Source organism: Crocuta crocuta, unplaced genomic scaffold (assembly GCF_008692635.1).
Source record: "Crocuta crocuta isolate KB4526 unplaced genomic scaffold, BGI_CrCroc_1.0 scaffold222, whole genome shotgun sequence".
Lineage (NCBI taxonomy): Eukaryota > Metazoa > Chordata > Mammalia > Carnivora > Hyaenidae > Crocuta > Crocuta crocuta.
In genome coordinates, this window is record NW_027528806.1 from 125,418 (window position 1) to 140,997 (window position 15,580).

The 15,580-nt window shown below is 42.1% G+C and overlaps 1 protein-coding gene across 2 annotated transcripts in view; it reads left to right on the forward strand.

Moving 5' to 3' along the window:
- PRLR (prolactin receptor) overlaps positions 1–15,019 on the forward strand; it is a 46,051-nt gene extending 31,032 nt beyond the window's left edge. Inside the window, exons 3-10 of one of the 2 annotated variants that reach the window (XM_077755792.1) lie at positions 1,710–1,842; positions 3,418–3,587; positions 7,019–7,188; positions 8,863–9,004; positions 10,474–10,573; positions 11,090–11,159; positions 12,802–13,771; positions 13,869–15,019. In XM_077755792.1, the coding sequence (XP_077611918.1) occupies positions 1,710–1,842; positions 3,418–3,587; positions 7,019–7,188; positions 8,863–9,004; positions 10,474–10,573; positions 11,090–11,159; positions 12,802–13,771; positions 13,869–13,873 (1,760 nt within the window). In that variant the 3' untranslated portion in view covers positions 13,874–15,019. Of the gene's footprint in view, positions 1–1,709; positions 1,843–3,417; positions 3,588–7,018; positions 7,189–8,862; positions 9,005–10,473; positions 10,574–11,089; positions 11,160–12,801 lie in introns of both variants that reach the window. The other variant, XM_077755791.1, reaches the window with a different exon arrangement.
- Positions 15,020–15,580: the final 561 nt, after the last annotated feature.

Genomic DNA, 15,580 nt, shown 5'->3' on the forward strand with positions numbered 1-15,580 from the left:
TTCCAGAGAGAGAAAAAAAAACTGTAGATATCAGTATAATCCATGGGGAAACTTTAAGTACTCAAATAATCACCAGTTGCCTTAACTGGCTTTTTAATTATTGANTCTACCCCACACAGTCTTTCACGGGAAGCCATAACAAAACACTGCAAACAAATTGCTTCAACCTGTGAGGTTATCTTGAAGAAATTTTCTCTTCGAACGATGTTACAAATATTGGCAGACCTAACCCCAGGCTGGCTTGCACAGAGTTGCGAGGTTTTCTGTAATTCTTTGATGGTTTTCAGGGGGGCTGGGAGCCAGAAAGTAGCTCAGCTCCTGCTGACATGATTAGCCCAGTGTCCTCTGCCCCAGTCTGTGCACTGCGTCATATCATTCCATGAAATTCTTCTTTCTGGGTAGTTTTGCCTCGTACCCCTTCTTCCCGTGCATGTCCTCCTCCAACTTGCCCTTTCAGGGCTGGTGCTCAGCAACAAGTTCTGGCCTGGGAGCCAGCAGGAGGGGCAGGGAGACAAGTGTGAGAGAAAGCAGAGAGAACACTCTCCCCACCCCGACCCCCGAGTTGCTGAGACCGACACCTTTTGAAAGCTCTCCTCTCTGCTGCTGACTTTCTCAACTAAGCTCTGGAGCATCCAGCTTGGTGAAAAGGAGAGTCAGCTGGGGTTCTGTGGATGGGCACCGTGGGGGGCCTGGCCCAGCAGCACAGGACAAACTCCCAGGGCCACTCTTTCCCTCTTTAGACCTGACACATAAGGAAGAGGAGAGGGGCCAGCTCACCGAGATCTTTGGGGATTAAGCAACTAAAAAAACCCATCCTCTTGACATTGTGTTTTCCACATCACCTCATTCAGACCTTCTAGCTTCCAACCGGGATTAGATGCAACTCTTGTATAATAATGGTAGCTGGTGACCAGGAGGGCAGCCATCCCCTTCCTCACTTCTTACCATGACCCCCGTCCCCAAAAGAGCCATAGAACCACAAAGAAGCTTTTTGCCATTCACCACAAAAAGACCCAAAGGGGGGGGGTGTGGAGAATATAAGACAAAAGGGACTAAACACAAAATTTGGAAATAGAGGTGGGAAAATGAGGAGAAAGAGGGTGAGACTGGGTCAGAGGTCAAAGCCAAATGGAATCAAAGAAAAATGAAGGTCACAGACTGAGTCAATTGTGTGGGAATGGCAGAAAGATGGAGATTTGTGAGCAGATGGAGACGTGGCGGAGAGCTCGGTTTCAGCAGAGGGTCCCCAGGAGGCTGGTGCCTGGGGGAGAATTCTTTTCACAGTCGCCCTTCTACTGTGAGATGGTGTCAGTTTCATAGACTGTGGGATTGAGGAAGGGCCACATCCTCTTCAGTTCACATGTATCCACTCATTCTTGATGTTCATTCTTTGTTGGGATTTTGTAGTTAGTCATCGATCCTAGTTAGTTGTCATTTCTTGCCTCACAGGGCACGGGCGCGCACACACACACACACACACACACACACACACACACAGCTCTCTCAGTCCCACCAACATCTGGACAGCCCACAGAGGAATGTTGCTGGATCTGACGCTTTGGCATTTCTGAGCAGCCCACCTCTAGTCCTGCTCACCCCAAGACCTCATCCCTGGGCTGCTCCCACGAGTCTGCTTCAGTCACCAGCAGGATGGTCAAATGGTTGAATGCACCCTCATCTTTACTTCAGAGGCTTCTGGCTTTTTCTAGGACAATCACCTCCTGGGAAACCTGAGATCTTTAAATGTCGTTCTCCTGAAAAGGAGACGTTCACCTGCTGGTGGAAGCCTGGGGAAGATGGAGGACTTCCTACCAATTACACACTGACTTACCACAAGGAAGGGTAAGTTTTCTTCTGTCCTGTCAAACCCACATGACTGCTTTCAGTCTCCTGGTGCAAAGAACACTGGCTCTGAGTTAGAATTACCACACTTCCCTGGATTGACAGTAATAAGGCTGCTACCCCTAGGGTAAAGAACCTATTTTTCGTGTTCACATTCTCCTGTTACAGACCTTCAAGAGCTCCCTTGATGTGCATAAGCTCCTTCACCACCCCAGAAATACCACACAGCATTGTTCCACTGCCTCTCCGAAGCTTAGGCTGTACCCTGAAGTCACATATGAATCTTTCCTAAATGCTAATTAATTTTAGGTGCTTATCTGTAAACCTTGTGCTTAGTGTAATTTGTATAAGCGGATTATCATGTAATCCTTAACTATGGTAACATTAGATTTTCTAACTTCTTTCGTGACCAAGAAACTAAAGAGCCCTTGAAGCAAAGGAAGGTAAGGATTTTTCCTTAGCGTTTGCCGATCCAGGATCCACGATCTTCCACAGGGCATATTTGGAGCTAAGGTTGCAGTGAGGGCTGAACAAGGTCATCTCCAGGGCAAGATATTGTTTTACTCATCATGAAACCTTTCTGGAAATCCCAGGAGGGCTGTATCCCTGTGGTTGCAACAGCTGGCCCACATCCCAAGGACTGCACTTTGTTGCACACAAATCTGTCATCCCTTCTGGGGCCCAAAGGAGTATGATGTAAATAGATTTCAGGAACTCACATGGTGACCAAAACCAAATATGCCTTCACACCTTGTGATGTGTCTTGCATTGAGGTTGTGAAGTCTAAATGTGAGCAGCCCAGTGAGCCCCTTGTCCTGAAATATCTCCTTACTGAGTCACCTTCCTCTGTTGCTGACTTGGTGCAATCTGAAATAGACTGACATCAATTTTTATCCCTCTTTCATCCTTTTTTAATAAAATGTAACTCAACATCTATGTGGAATAAATACCCTGGGGTGTGTGTCAAGGGGAAAGTCCTATTTCCTGAGATCGCCCAATAGCAATTCCCTGAGTAAGGTGGTGCCTTGGCCATTGAAATGTCAAGTGTTGGGGCACCTGGGTGGCTCAGTCGGTTAAATGTCTGACTTTGGCTGAGGTCATGATCTCACAGTTCATGAGTTCCAGCCCTGCGTCTGTACTGATAGCTCAGAGCCTGGAACCTGCTTTGGATTCTATGTCTCCCTCTCTCTGTCCCTCCCCCACTCATGCTCTGTGTCTCTCTGTCTTAATAGTAAATAAACATAAAATTAAAAACAAAAAAAGAAAGTTCAAGTGTTTATTGGCAGGGGGCACAAATCACAAAGCCCACAAAAACCTACCAAAGAGAAGTGTTGATGCGAAGCAGGGTCACTGAGGAACTGATGTAGCCCTTGTACCACCATCCCCAGTGCCCTCTTTCCTGTCTCACTCCCAGCTGCCATGAGCGGGACACAGATGTTGGGGGAGCCCTTCCTTAGCTCTGGTGTTCTCATTGGAACATCTGAGCCCCAAAAGTCAGTGTTCATGATCTATTCAGAAAAAAGACTAAACTTTTTATGACTTTCTTATTCACCACTAATATATCACTCATTGCAGAGAGACGCTCACGCATGAATGTCCAGACTACATAACCAGTGGCCCCAATTCCTGTTACTTCAGCAAGAAGCATACCTCCATATGGACAATGTACATCATCACAATAAATGCCACAAACCAGATGGGAAGCACTTCCTCGGATCCACGTTATGTGGACGTGACTTACATAGGTAAGGAGGAGGGTGACAGGTAAGGAATTTGTGACTCCGTTGTGGATTTACCAGTAGTCAGACTCAGTTTGCGTCTTCTTGGTTTTTGAATGCATCCTGCAAAATAAAGATGTGAAATTTTACAATATCCTTCTCAACTGAGTTTTTCAAACCAATTTTAATCAAGTCATTCATGGCAGTAGAACTGGCACTTGGGATCCTTGCGTTTCTGTGCTTTCTCTTGACCCTTCTTCCCATCCTCTTGCATCCAGAAGGAATGTTCTATTTATGCTTCCGTTTTCACTCCTTCCCTACAGTCCTTCTCCTGCAACCAATGTCCCCTTCTCTTATTTTTTCCCTCTCAGAGGAGGACAGAGCTACACCATAGAAGAGCAGCTCTTAGAGGGTGTTCATCTGCTTCTGTATTCAAGGAATTGCTCCAACTTACTTGCCCCAGATTTAATTCTCAATATACATGCACTTAGCAACTGGAGCTATTATTTCAAAAATAAATAATTTGGGAAGCAAATACTTGAATAGCAGTCTGAAGGCCAAGATCACAGGTACAATGTTTGGAGAAGTCATTAGCGATGTAAAACAAAGCCAACCTGAGAGCTGCTTCTTGCTTTGCATGATCAGCAGTGAGCTACAGAACAAATAGGCATAACTGTAGGGGCCCGGATGGTTCAGCAAGGGAGACAAAGGGAATCTTAGGACAAGAGATGGCTTGGCCAGGCCTGAGTTCAGCCCTCAGCTTGGGTAATAATCTAGGGAATAGCTAATTAGGCTCATGGCCACCCAAGTCTTCCTGATTTGCCTACCACCACTCAATAAGGAAAATCAGATCAGGATCCTCAAGTGTTCACTTCCATATCATCCCATTGGTATCGTATCAGTGGCTTATCCTTAAAATCCAGAAAAGCTTCCAACACCAACCAGTACACACTTGAATATTTTCTTCCTGCAGCAAATCATTGGAATGAGCATGGGGATGGGAACTGAATTTGATCTTAATTTAAGAAACTCAGAAAGGCAACCCCAGTGGCAAGTAGGAATAAAATAAATTCTAGTCCTATAAATTACTTGAGATATGAAGCCTTTAAGATGCTAAATGCCAAACGATTCCTTTGTCATGAGCTTTTTCTTACATTTTTAACATTTGAGGGCAAAACAGCAAAAACAAAAGAAGTTCTGGAATGAGCAATTGCTATAATGAGAGTATTCACAAAAAATGGAATCACTGGGGCGCCTGGGTGGCTTAGTCGGTTAAGCGTCTGACTTTCGCTTAGGTCATGATCTCGCGGTTCGTGGGTTCGAGCCCCGCGTCGGGCTCTGTGCTGACTGCCGGCTCAGAGCCTGGAGCCTGCTTCAGTCTGTGACTCCCTCTCTCCCTGACCCTCCTCTGCTCATGCTGTCTCTCTCTCTCTCTCCTAGAAATAAATAAAACATTAAAAAAAAATGGAATCACTAAAGAGTAGTACCTTTTAAAAAATGAAATCAAGAAGGGCATTGATTTCACATGGACTCCAGAAAACAAATACTGTGGTGAAAAAAGTGTTGGGCCATATTTTCCAGAATAACAAAAGGAGGGTTTATGGAACTCTCCTACGACCCTACAACATACAGTGTTGGTGACAGGCCATAAAAGTTAAATTTAAAAATCAGTGTGAACTGCAGTACATTTTCTATCAGCTGGAGTCTCATCCAGTGACCACCTGCAGTACAGAATGACAATATTGGCAGATAATCTCTCAGAAATAGATTTTGTTGGTGGTGATCTTGTTACTGCCATTGCATAATACTTAGCGATGTTGAAGACCCTTGAAAGGAGTGATTATCATCTGGGGGCTATGTTGCCTCCCTCAGGATAGTTAGCAATGACAGAAAACAGCTCCAACTACTGCAACCTGGAGAGGAGGGTTGGGGGGATTACTAATGTTTAATGGGTAGAGGCCAGAAATGCTGCGAAGGCTAAGCATCCTACAGTGCTCAGTACAGCACGCACACCCCACGGCCAACAAAGAAGGATCTGGTCCAAAATATATATATGTTGGGATTCATCCTAAACATTTTGCTGGCAATTTGGTACAAATAGTTTTTGATCAGAGGCATTTCTCAATATTATGTTTAGCTTAAAACCTATGTAGAAGATGTTTGTTTAGTAAGTGCACATAAAATTGTCTTTCTTAGGTATTTACTTAGTGACAAATAAGCATTAGGATTGGTGGCAAGTTTTCCAGAGTTCACTTTTTTAGGCAACTGTAGATTATAATGCCAAATACACTATAGTTACACTCACATCCCAAATCTTGCATGGAGAATTATTTGAGGGGGCGATAAATGAATAGAGAAAATATTACTGACCAGCAAGACCGAGATTAGGGTAAGACAAGCTGGTATCCAAGGCACGGCACTCTTAAGGAGGGACTCACAGGTCTGTACTTAAAGGAACTTCAGAGTAAGTGCCTCCTTAATTTTTTAAGACATAATACAAAACTCACCTTTTTACTCATTTTGAAATGTGAAATCCAGTGTTGTTAGTTCATTCACAATGTTCTGCAACCACCATCACTATCTGGTTCCAGAATACTTTCACTACTCCAGATGGAAACTTCATACCCATTAACCAGTTACTCTGGATTTCCCACTCTACCCCAGCTCTAGAGCAGCAACTCATCTGCTTTCTGTCCCTATAGATTTGCCTATTCTGAATATTTCAAATATATGGAATCATATAGTATGTGGCCTTTTGTGTCTGGCTTCTTTCACTTAGCCTAATGTTTTCAAGATTCATCTATGCTCTAACATATATCAGTACTTCCTTCCCTCTTATGGTGGAAGAGTCTTCCATTATGTGGATATTATTTACCCATTCATCAGTTGATGGACATTTGAGTTGTTTCCACCTACTGACTGCTATGAGTCATGTACTATGAACACTGAGGTACAAATTTTTGTTTGAGCACCTGCTTTCATTTCTCTTGAGTATATACCTAGGAGGAAAACTGATGACATAGCAATACTATATTTAAGTTTCTAAGTAACTTCTAGACTTCTTTATACAATGGCTATACCATTTTACAATCCCGTCAGCAACATATGAAAGTTCTAATTTCTCCAGTGTTCTTCCCAACACTTGTTGTTTTCCAGTTTTTGAATTTTAGCCATTCTAGCAGGTATCAACTGCTCTCTCATTGTGGTTTGAGTTTGCATTTCCCAATGACTTTTGAGCATCATTCCTGTGCTTGTTGGTCATTTGTGTCTCCTTAAATTTTACATCTTGCTTGTTTCAAGATGTAAACCCTAGTTCTGCTGACCAACACCTGAGATCAAATGCAAAGAATCTCGTCACCATGATGGAGTGAACTAGTAGAGAATTCTGCCCCTAAGTCATATAGTTCTGTGTTCAAATACCACTTTTACTAAATATGTAGTTTCTTTCACATCTGCAGTTGAACCAGACCCTCCTGTGAACCTGACTTTGGAATTAAAACAGCCAGAAGACAAAAAACCATACCTGTGGATGAAATGGTTCCCCCCCACCCTGGTTGATGTAAGATCTGGTTGGCTCACACTGCAGTACGAAATTCGATTAAAACCCGAGAAAGCAACTGAGTGGGAGGTGAGTCAACTAGAAGCTTTTGGAAGGAACCAGGTTGTTCGCAAAGACGAAGCCCTCCCAGCTGAGAACAGATCATTCTTCCTTCTTATGGGTAACCATGTTGCCCTCTTACTGCTAATGTGACTTACCCAGATGTGGAAGGGCCTTCTCCCCTCCACTGGGATTGATGGGGGTCTATCTTAAAAGATCTTCAAGGCTAGTTCCTTGCACTGAACATCCTCTTCCACCAGATCTGCAACCCACTTCCCTCAGGATGTCTTAGATTATGACACTTGTGAGTGTATGTACATGGCATTAAGTAGGAGGAAAAAAATCTCAGTGTAACAAGTCCATGGTCAATGGTATTTTTATTCACTTTTAAATATTTCCGTGTGAAGGAATAATACTGTAAATTATAGGCATTTTAATATTTTTGCATATATATCTTTTAAAAAGGGAACATCTGATTTCACTCATATGTGGAATTTAAGGAACAAATGAATGAAAATAAAATAGACAAACAAAACACCAGACTCTTAACTACAGAGAACAAACCGGTGGTTGCCAGAGGGGAGGTGGGTGGGACATGGTTAGATAGAGGGGATTAAGAATACACTTATTGTGATGAGCATTGACTAATGTATAGAATGATTGAATCATTATACTGGACACCTGAAACTAATATAACGCTGTATGTCAATTATGCTTAAACTTAAAAAAAATACTCCAAACCCATTAGCAATTATAAAATTTTTAAAAGGGAACATTTCCAAACATAGCCAAAATAATAGGATCACACATGGAAAATTAATTAAAATTCCTTAATATCATTTACTATCCAGTCCATATTTTAATTCCCCCAATTGCTTCAAAATATGTCTTTAGCAGCTAGTTTGTCCAGACCATAGTCCACTCCAAGACCAGACATTGTAGCTGGTTGTTATATCCCTTTGGTCTCAACATGCTTAGGAGACTGGGCTACTTGTCCCATAGAATGTCCCACCTGCTGCATTTGTCTGATGAGTTCTCTGTAAGGTCATTAAGCTAATTTCTCTGCCCCTGTATTTCCTGTAACCAGACAATTAGATCTAAAAATGTGATTAGATTCAGGTTGAACAATTTTCGGCAAGAGAACTTCAGAGGTGATATTATTTGCTTCATATTGCATCATACGAGAAGATGGAAATCATCTGATCAACCCACTGTACCTGATGCTAAAACTGACTCTGGGATTACAGAGGTGACAACCTGATCCCTTGATTGTAAAGTTATGGTTCATTTGTACACCATTGTTTCAATGTACTTATGGCCCAGTTCTCTTTCACCTAGTGATTTTACACCAGTTGGTGGTCCTTGAATCAATAAAGTCATTAGGGTTAACAAAATAACAATTTTCCAATCTTACTAACTGGTTGTCTTCTATAAAGTAGAATTTAGAAGGGGGTAGAGGATAGGAAGCAGAATATTTGCCTTTCTGACAGAGTTTCAAATGGAGACAGAAAACCCATTACTTTTTGTGTGAGGAATGTGAGGAGGAAAGGATGGGCTAAGAGGGTGGAATGGTGAGAACAGAGATTTCTCTACAAAATCTAATTCGTTGGCCTCAGTTCTCCAATAGTTTATTATCTAGGGGGAAAGTCTATGAAGAAACATAACACAAGTTAGAGTGACTTCTGTCTTCCTTGTTTCTCTTAGACTCATTTTGCTGGGCAGCAGACTCAGTTTAAGGTACTTAGCTTATATCCAGGACAAAAGTACCTTGTCCAGGTTCGCTGCAAGCCGGACCATGGATTCTGGAGTGAGTGGAGCCCAGAGAACTCCATCCAGATACCTAATGGTGAGTGTCTTGGCTCCCTTTTGCATATACTCCAAAGTATTTTTTTAATGTTTATTTATTTATTTTGAGAGAGAAAGAGAGAGAGCACACATGCGCACAAGTAGGAGAGGGGCAGAGAGAGAGAGAGAGAGAGAGAGAGAATCTCAAGCTGGCTCTACACTGTCAGCATAGAACCCCATGTGGGGCTCAAACTCACGAACCGCAAGATCACGACCTGAGCTGAAATCAAGAGTCGGATGCTTAACTGACTGAGCCACCCAGGTGCCTCTCCTCCAAAATATTTTGAAAACAGAATGAACTTAGTAAATTTGTATGTAGTGACTACTCACAGAAAAACTATGTTAAGCCTTAGCCAGCAAAATATGTAGAGGTGGATTTATCATCTCTCCATCCAATACAAAGACAGTTGGAAGTGTAGCACTGTGCCTTGGCTCACTGTCAGTGAAGGCTAGTTTCTAGGATAAGGCTGCAAAGATAGGTTTGGCATGTCTCAGAGGACTTGATGGTTAGTCATTCTGCCCTCCCCATCTACTCTATCCCTATAATTTTGTCAAGGTCATCATCTAGTTGTCCCCAAGTTTGTAAAATAGCATGCCATCTCAAAGGCATGAACCAATTTTCAGTCTGTGAGGTCAATTACATCTTGGTCTCCATGCGAAGGTACAGTATGCAAGAGGCGCTCAATTCTGAGTGCCATTAAACATGGCGGTTTGGGCTCCACAACAGAATTATTAATCTTGCATTTCCAAAGTGTGCTATGGTTTATAAGGTCTTTGGCCCTTCCAACCCTCTCAGGTATTCAGAGAGGATAGGATTACCATCAGGACTTAAAAGTGAGAGAACTGAAGCTCAGTGAGGTTAGACTCTTTCCCAGAACCACATGACAAAGCCTACCTCTTCTGACAACTTGCCTGGCCAAAGTATCAGGGCTTGCTTTGGCTTGGCATACTGGAAAGAACACTGATTCACACATGCATCTCATTCAGGCCTGGCTTCTATTAAATAAATAAAAGCACAGGTCTAGAAGAAGAAGGCCTGAGTTGAAATCCCAACTACAACTTTATAGTTGACAAGCTCATGGGGAAATCACTCTTTGAGCCTCCGTGTCCTCATCTTTACATACAAGACAATGTATGTAAAGAGCTTAACACCATGGATGGCTTTAGTAAGAACTTAATAAGTGATGGCCTTTATTATTATTGCAACAGATCATGTGACCTTGAATTTCCTCTTTAAGGATCAGGAATTTGAAATTTATGGAGTACTGTAAAATATATGCAACATTAAAATTTACTAATAAAAATTAAGCCTGTCATTGATGCTACTCTATTTGGATTGCATTTCAAATCAAAAGAGGTGTAGGTAAGGAGGGGGGACTCTTGTTCAATACTTTTGCTTACTAGTTTTGTTTGTTTGTTTTTAATAATGCTTTGATGTGATCAAAGCTTTCTGACTGTTTGCTTTTTTAGATGTCACCATGAAAGATACCATTGTGTGGATCTTTGTGGCTGTTCTTTCCGCTGTCATCTGTCTGATTATGGTCGTGGCAGTGGCTTTGAAAGGCCATAGGTACTTTACTGTCTATCAACCCTCCTCCCAATGATGGTTGTCAGGGATTGCGGCAAAAAATATCATACAAAAGTGGTAGAAACCTACAGATAATTCAAGCACTTCATTTAAGCCATTAGCTGCAGTGTGTTCACCCATAAAAAATCTTTTATCGGTGCTAGCAAAAGTAGCAGAATAGATTCCTTTGAACCTGGAATCTATTTCTTACCATCAAACTGAGGCTCCCAGTTATGAAATAGTAAAAATCTTCTAAAAGCAGCTAAAATCAAGAAAAGCAAGCAGTTCAAGTAATCCCCTAATTTCAGAATCAGAGTCCTCTATTAGCCAGAGCTAATTATGATGTAGGCCCTTAAGATGTAGGCCTTCACCATTGATTGTTAGTCTCATGGAGCCTCAGAAGTCTAACTCCTATCTACTGTAGTGTGTATAGCAGCTATTTGGAGAGAATACTAATCTTACAAAGATCGCAAAGTGAGAAGGTGAGTCATCTATTCTTTTCCACAAATTATTTTATAGCATGGTGACCTGTATCCTTCCACCAGTTCCTGGGCCAAAAATAAAAGGATTTGATACTCATCTGCTCGAGGTAAGTGGCCGAAGTGGAGAATGTAGTGTGACTCACTGCTGCGCAATGATTACCTTTACGCATGCACACACAATTCCCATCAGTTCCGCCTGGTCAGCTCAGTCCCTGCCCCGCGTGTCCCTCCTCTTCAGCAAGTATGTTTACAAAAAGCTGGGTGGAAGCATGAGAGTACTTACCGTTGGGAGAGAAAGCCAAGAAAACATGCAAACACATCATAATACGCACTAGATCTACCAGGTATGTTTATAAGCACAGAAATAAACATTTTATACAACTAATCAGTTAAGAAAGAGGGTAAATGTTTTAATTAATACAAAACAGGGACCCACCACCACCTCCTTTGTCACACGTTGGTTAATGTTTTCACTCACATGTTCTTCACATAATTGCAATATCCTGTTGCAACTGTTGCTCACTTTGAGAGCACTCAGTCAAAACTGGATCAGTACAGTGGGCTTGTGTTTGTCAGGGCCCACCAAGGCTGATTCAAGGGGGAATTAATTTGAAGTGTTTTGAATAAAAAGAAGGGTTATAACATTTTAAACTTCTGTCCAGATTGAAATATATAGTTTTAGCTGGACTCAGTCTTAACACTGTTGTATCTGAAAGCAATGAACTGCATTATCATCACTTGACCTAGCCACTGTGAGACCAGCAATGCAAGAATGTGAAAAATGAGTCCCAGAGAATTTGACTTGACTATACTCAGTTTGATTGCAAATATCAGAGTAGGGATTAGAGCCCCAGAATTTGGGCTCCTGGTCCAGTGCTCTTACCCCACTATCTAGTCTCTAGTACCGACCTTCATAGAACCAGCATGAATGTCTCAACTAAGTAAATTAACTGCTGTCTAACTTGAAATTTGACCTTATAGTCACAGAAATGTAATAATAAAATAACTACTGTTTGGGTTATAATTTTTTTTTTCATTTTCTTAATCACATTACCCTAATCTTCAAAAGAACTCCCAGATGCGTACTATTATTTCCATTTTACAGATGGAGAAAGTGAGGACCATAGAGCAGCTCATCCAAAGTCAATACCTTTAATAAGTGATAGAGCCAAGATTTGGGTGCCAGTACCTGATCTAAGTCAAGGGATCAGGAAGAAGAGTGGGAAAGAAAAGGATGCCAGAGGAAGAGGGAAGGGAGAAGGAGGAGAACAGAAAGGAGGAGAGGGAGGAAACTGGAACAGCAAGGAGAGAGCAGAGTCTACTTCCCACTGCCAGACTCCAGAAGGTGGTGGGCTTGGTTAGGAGGCCAGCCACCAGATCTCAGGGCAAATGGGTCCCAAAACACCGAATCCACACATGAGCACTGTGGATTTCATGTTTCACAAACCTCTTATTTGTTAAGTATGTGTTTATTATTTGTGCATTTACTATTTGTCAGTTAAACTCATAATCATTATTGCTTAGAGAGAGACTAGGTTAAAATCATGAGTTGACTGAAAGAAAACTATGAGGTGAGTAGTAATCCAGGAAGTGATTATAAAGAGCCTGGCACACAAACGTTCAGGAAATTCTGCTAGGCCATTAGCATGTCCCACTTGCCCATAGTCATGACCACTGGCTTAGCTGTGATGCCGACGTGGGATGTCAGGGAGCTAACAGCCATCTCTCCTTGTATCTGTGTTTGAATAGAAGGGCAAGTCTGAAGAACTGCTGAGCGCCCTGGGGTGCCAAGATTTCCCTCCCACTTCTGACTGTGAGGACTTACTGGTGGAGTTTTTAGAAGTGGATGACAATGAGGATCAGCAGCTGATGCCAGCCCATTCAAAGGAACACCCGGGTCAAGATAGGAAGCCCACACCCCTAGACCCAGACAATGACTCTGGCCGGGGCAGCTGTGACAGCCCTTCCCTTTTGTCTAAAAAGTGTGAGGAAGCGCGGGCAAATCCCTCCACATTGAACACTCCTGAGGACATCGAGAAACCAGAGAATCCCCAAACAAGTATTACCCGCACTTGGGACCCCAAGAGCACAAGCTTGGAAGGCAAAATCCCCTCTTTCCCTGCCAATGGATCCAAATCTTCAACATGGCCTTTACCACAGCCCCCCAGCCATCCCAGCCCCCGATCTTCTTACCACAACATTGCTGATGTGTGTAAGCTGGCCATGCGCATGGCAGGTGCATCAGCCACTTTTTTGGACAAAACAGACACATGTGCTTCAAGATCTTCAAAAAATGTTGAGACTGGAGGGGAGAAAATAGCAGTTGAGGAGAGGGCAGTGGAAAGCTGCCATTCCAAGACTGACCAAGGCACAGCATGGCTGTTGCCCCGGGAGAAAACCCCATTTATCTCTGTTAAACCCTTGGATTATGTGGAGATTCACAAAGTTAACAAAGATGGAGCACTCTCATTGCTCCCAAAACAGAAAGAGAACAGTAACCAGACAGAGAAGGCCAGCACTTCTGAAAACAGTAAAGAGTATGCTAAGGTGTCAAGGGTGATGGATAACAGCATCCTGGTGTTAGTGCAGGATCCGCAAGCTCAAAACCTGGCTTCATTTGAAGAACCAGCCAAGGAGGCTCCACCATCCCTTCAACAGAATCAAGCTGAGGAAGACCTGGCCTCCTTCACGTCTGCACCAGGCACCTGTGGACCCAGGGGTGGGTTGGATTACCTGGACCCTACATGTTTTATGCACTCCTTTCAGTGATAGCCTGATTCATGGAACAATTGGTTAAAATGTGACTTTTTTTTCAGGTTAACACTACAGAGTACAGGAAACGCACTTCTAGAGAATGCTCAAGAGTGTGGTTAGAATGACAGTATACAAGCCCACAGTTCACTCCTTTTCATGCTCCATTTTCAACCAGCTGCCTCTTTCTCCAACAGCTGATTCCAGAACAAATTGTTTTGCTTCCTGTGATTTGTACATTTACTTTTTGCTCTTAGTTATAAAGTTATGTGTTCAATGAAATAAAAGCACATCATTTAGTACTAACAGGTATATCCTCTGGAAGAGGATTTGGTGTGTGACAGGAGGAAATGAGAGAGTTACGTTCATTTACCACAGGAAGATGACAGGTATGAGAGAAAAATGCCATGAAAACCACTTTTGAAAACCAACAAACCTTTGCTTGACCTTTGTTTGACCTTAACTTGATCTTTGCACTCCTCTCTCATTTTATTAGGATGAACTGGACACATTTAAAGAAAGAATGCATTCCAAAACACCTGACAAATAGTTTACATCCATTCCTATTACCTTAGTGATACATTGCCAATATGCAAGCCAAAATGATCCCTCCAACTTTTTCTTAAAATGGTTTGAATTTATTAAGCCTGAGTTTCCCCCCCTAAATTTTGTCTTATCCAAAACCCTCTAGAGAATATAGTTTTGGAAAATGGAATTTTCTTACATGACAGGTAAATGAGTTTCATGTGATAAAGTCTTCTAAAATGTTTCCCTGTTTCATTTCAGCACATGAGTTAATTGATTAAACCCCCTAGTCTTCTGTTAGGTAAAAAACAAAAAACAAACAAACAAACAAAAATCCCAGAAAACTAACTTTAATTTCAAAGATAATCACAGCAGGATGCTAATGGAAATACTGCCTTACTGTACATATAAATTCTACTTTAATATAAACCCATAAGTTTCACAATGTATTTTTGAAGACTATTTTTCTATCACTTAGTAAAAGAAAAGACTATTTTCTATCTTCCCAGTACAGATGTTTACGTATTTAGTGGGTACAGTATTTTCTGCTATGAGGTTATAATGAGTATTTGCAGTACACAGTAGTATATGCAGTCCCTGGAGAAAAACGACATCCCAACATTGAAAGTCCATTGAAGAATGGGAAGTGAATGATTATATTCAGTTTCCAGCACAGTGTGGTATAGTTTATCTGATTCTTTTTTTTTTTTTTTATCTCCATGACACTTTAAACAGTCGCCAACCTAGAGTTTTAGGGCTTTCCACAGACCATAAATTACTTGTGTAATTTAGGGCTACTCTGGGGCTTCTGCTCTTCTCTGGGTGAATATTCATAAAACCACCATGAAAAGGTGAATGGTGACCTTAGAGAGAGGGTTTGGTTGGGTCTGGTTGTTTTGAGAAATCTTTGGCAGCAGAGAAAATTTAAGCAAAGCCAGAAGTCAATATCTCTCTGAAGCAGATCCATGTGCAAAATCTTGGGAGAGGAGTAAGGACCAGGGTGTAGAAGTAGGAATTTCCAAGTCAGCTCCAAGAGCAGCCTTCCCAAGAGCAGTCCAAAATCTGGATCTCCATTTTGAAGTGACTCATCAAAAAGCCTCCCTGTTTTTCATTTCATCTGCTGATATAGACTTATTCTCTGTTTACTCACTCGCTGGATATAGGGAATTTGAACTCACCTCTGTGAGTTAAATATTCCACCCCAGCAAGCCCATGGTAACTGGAAGTGAACTCTGGGGTGGCCAGATGTGCA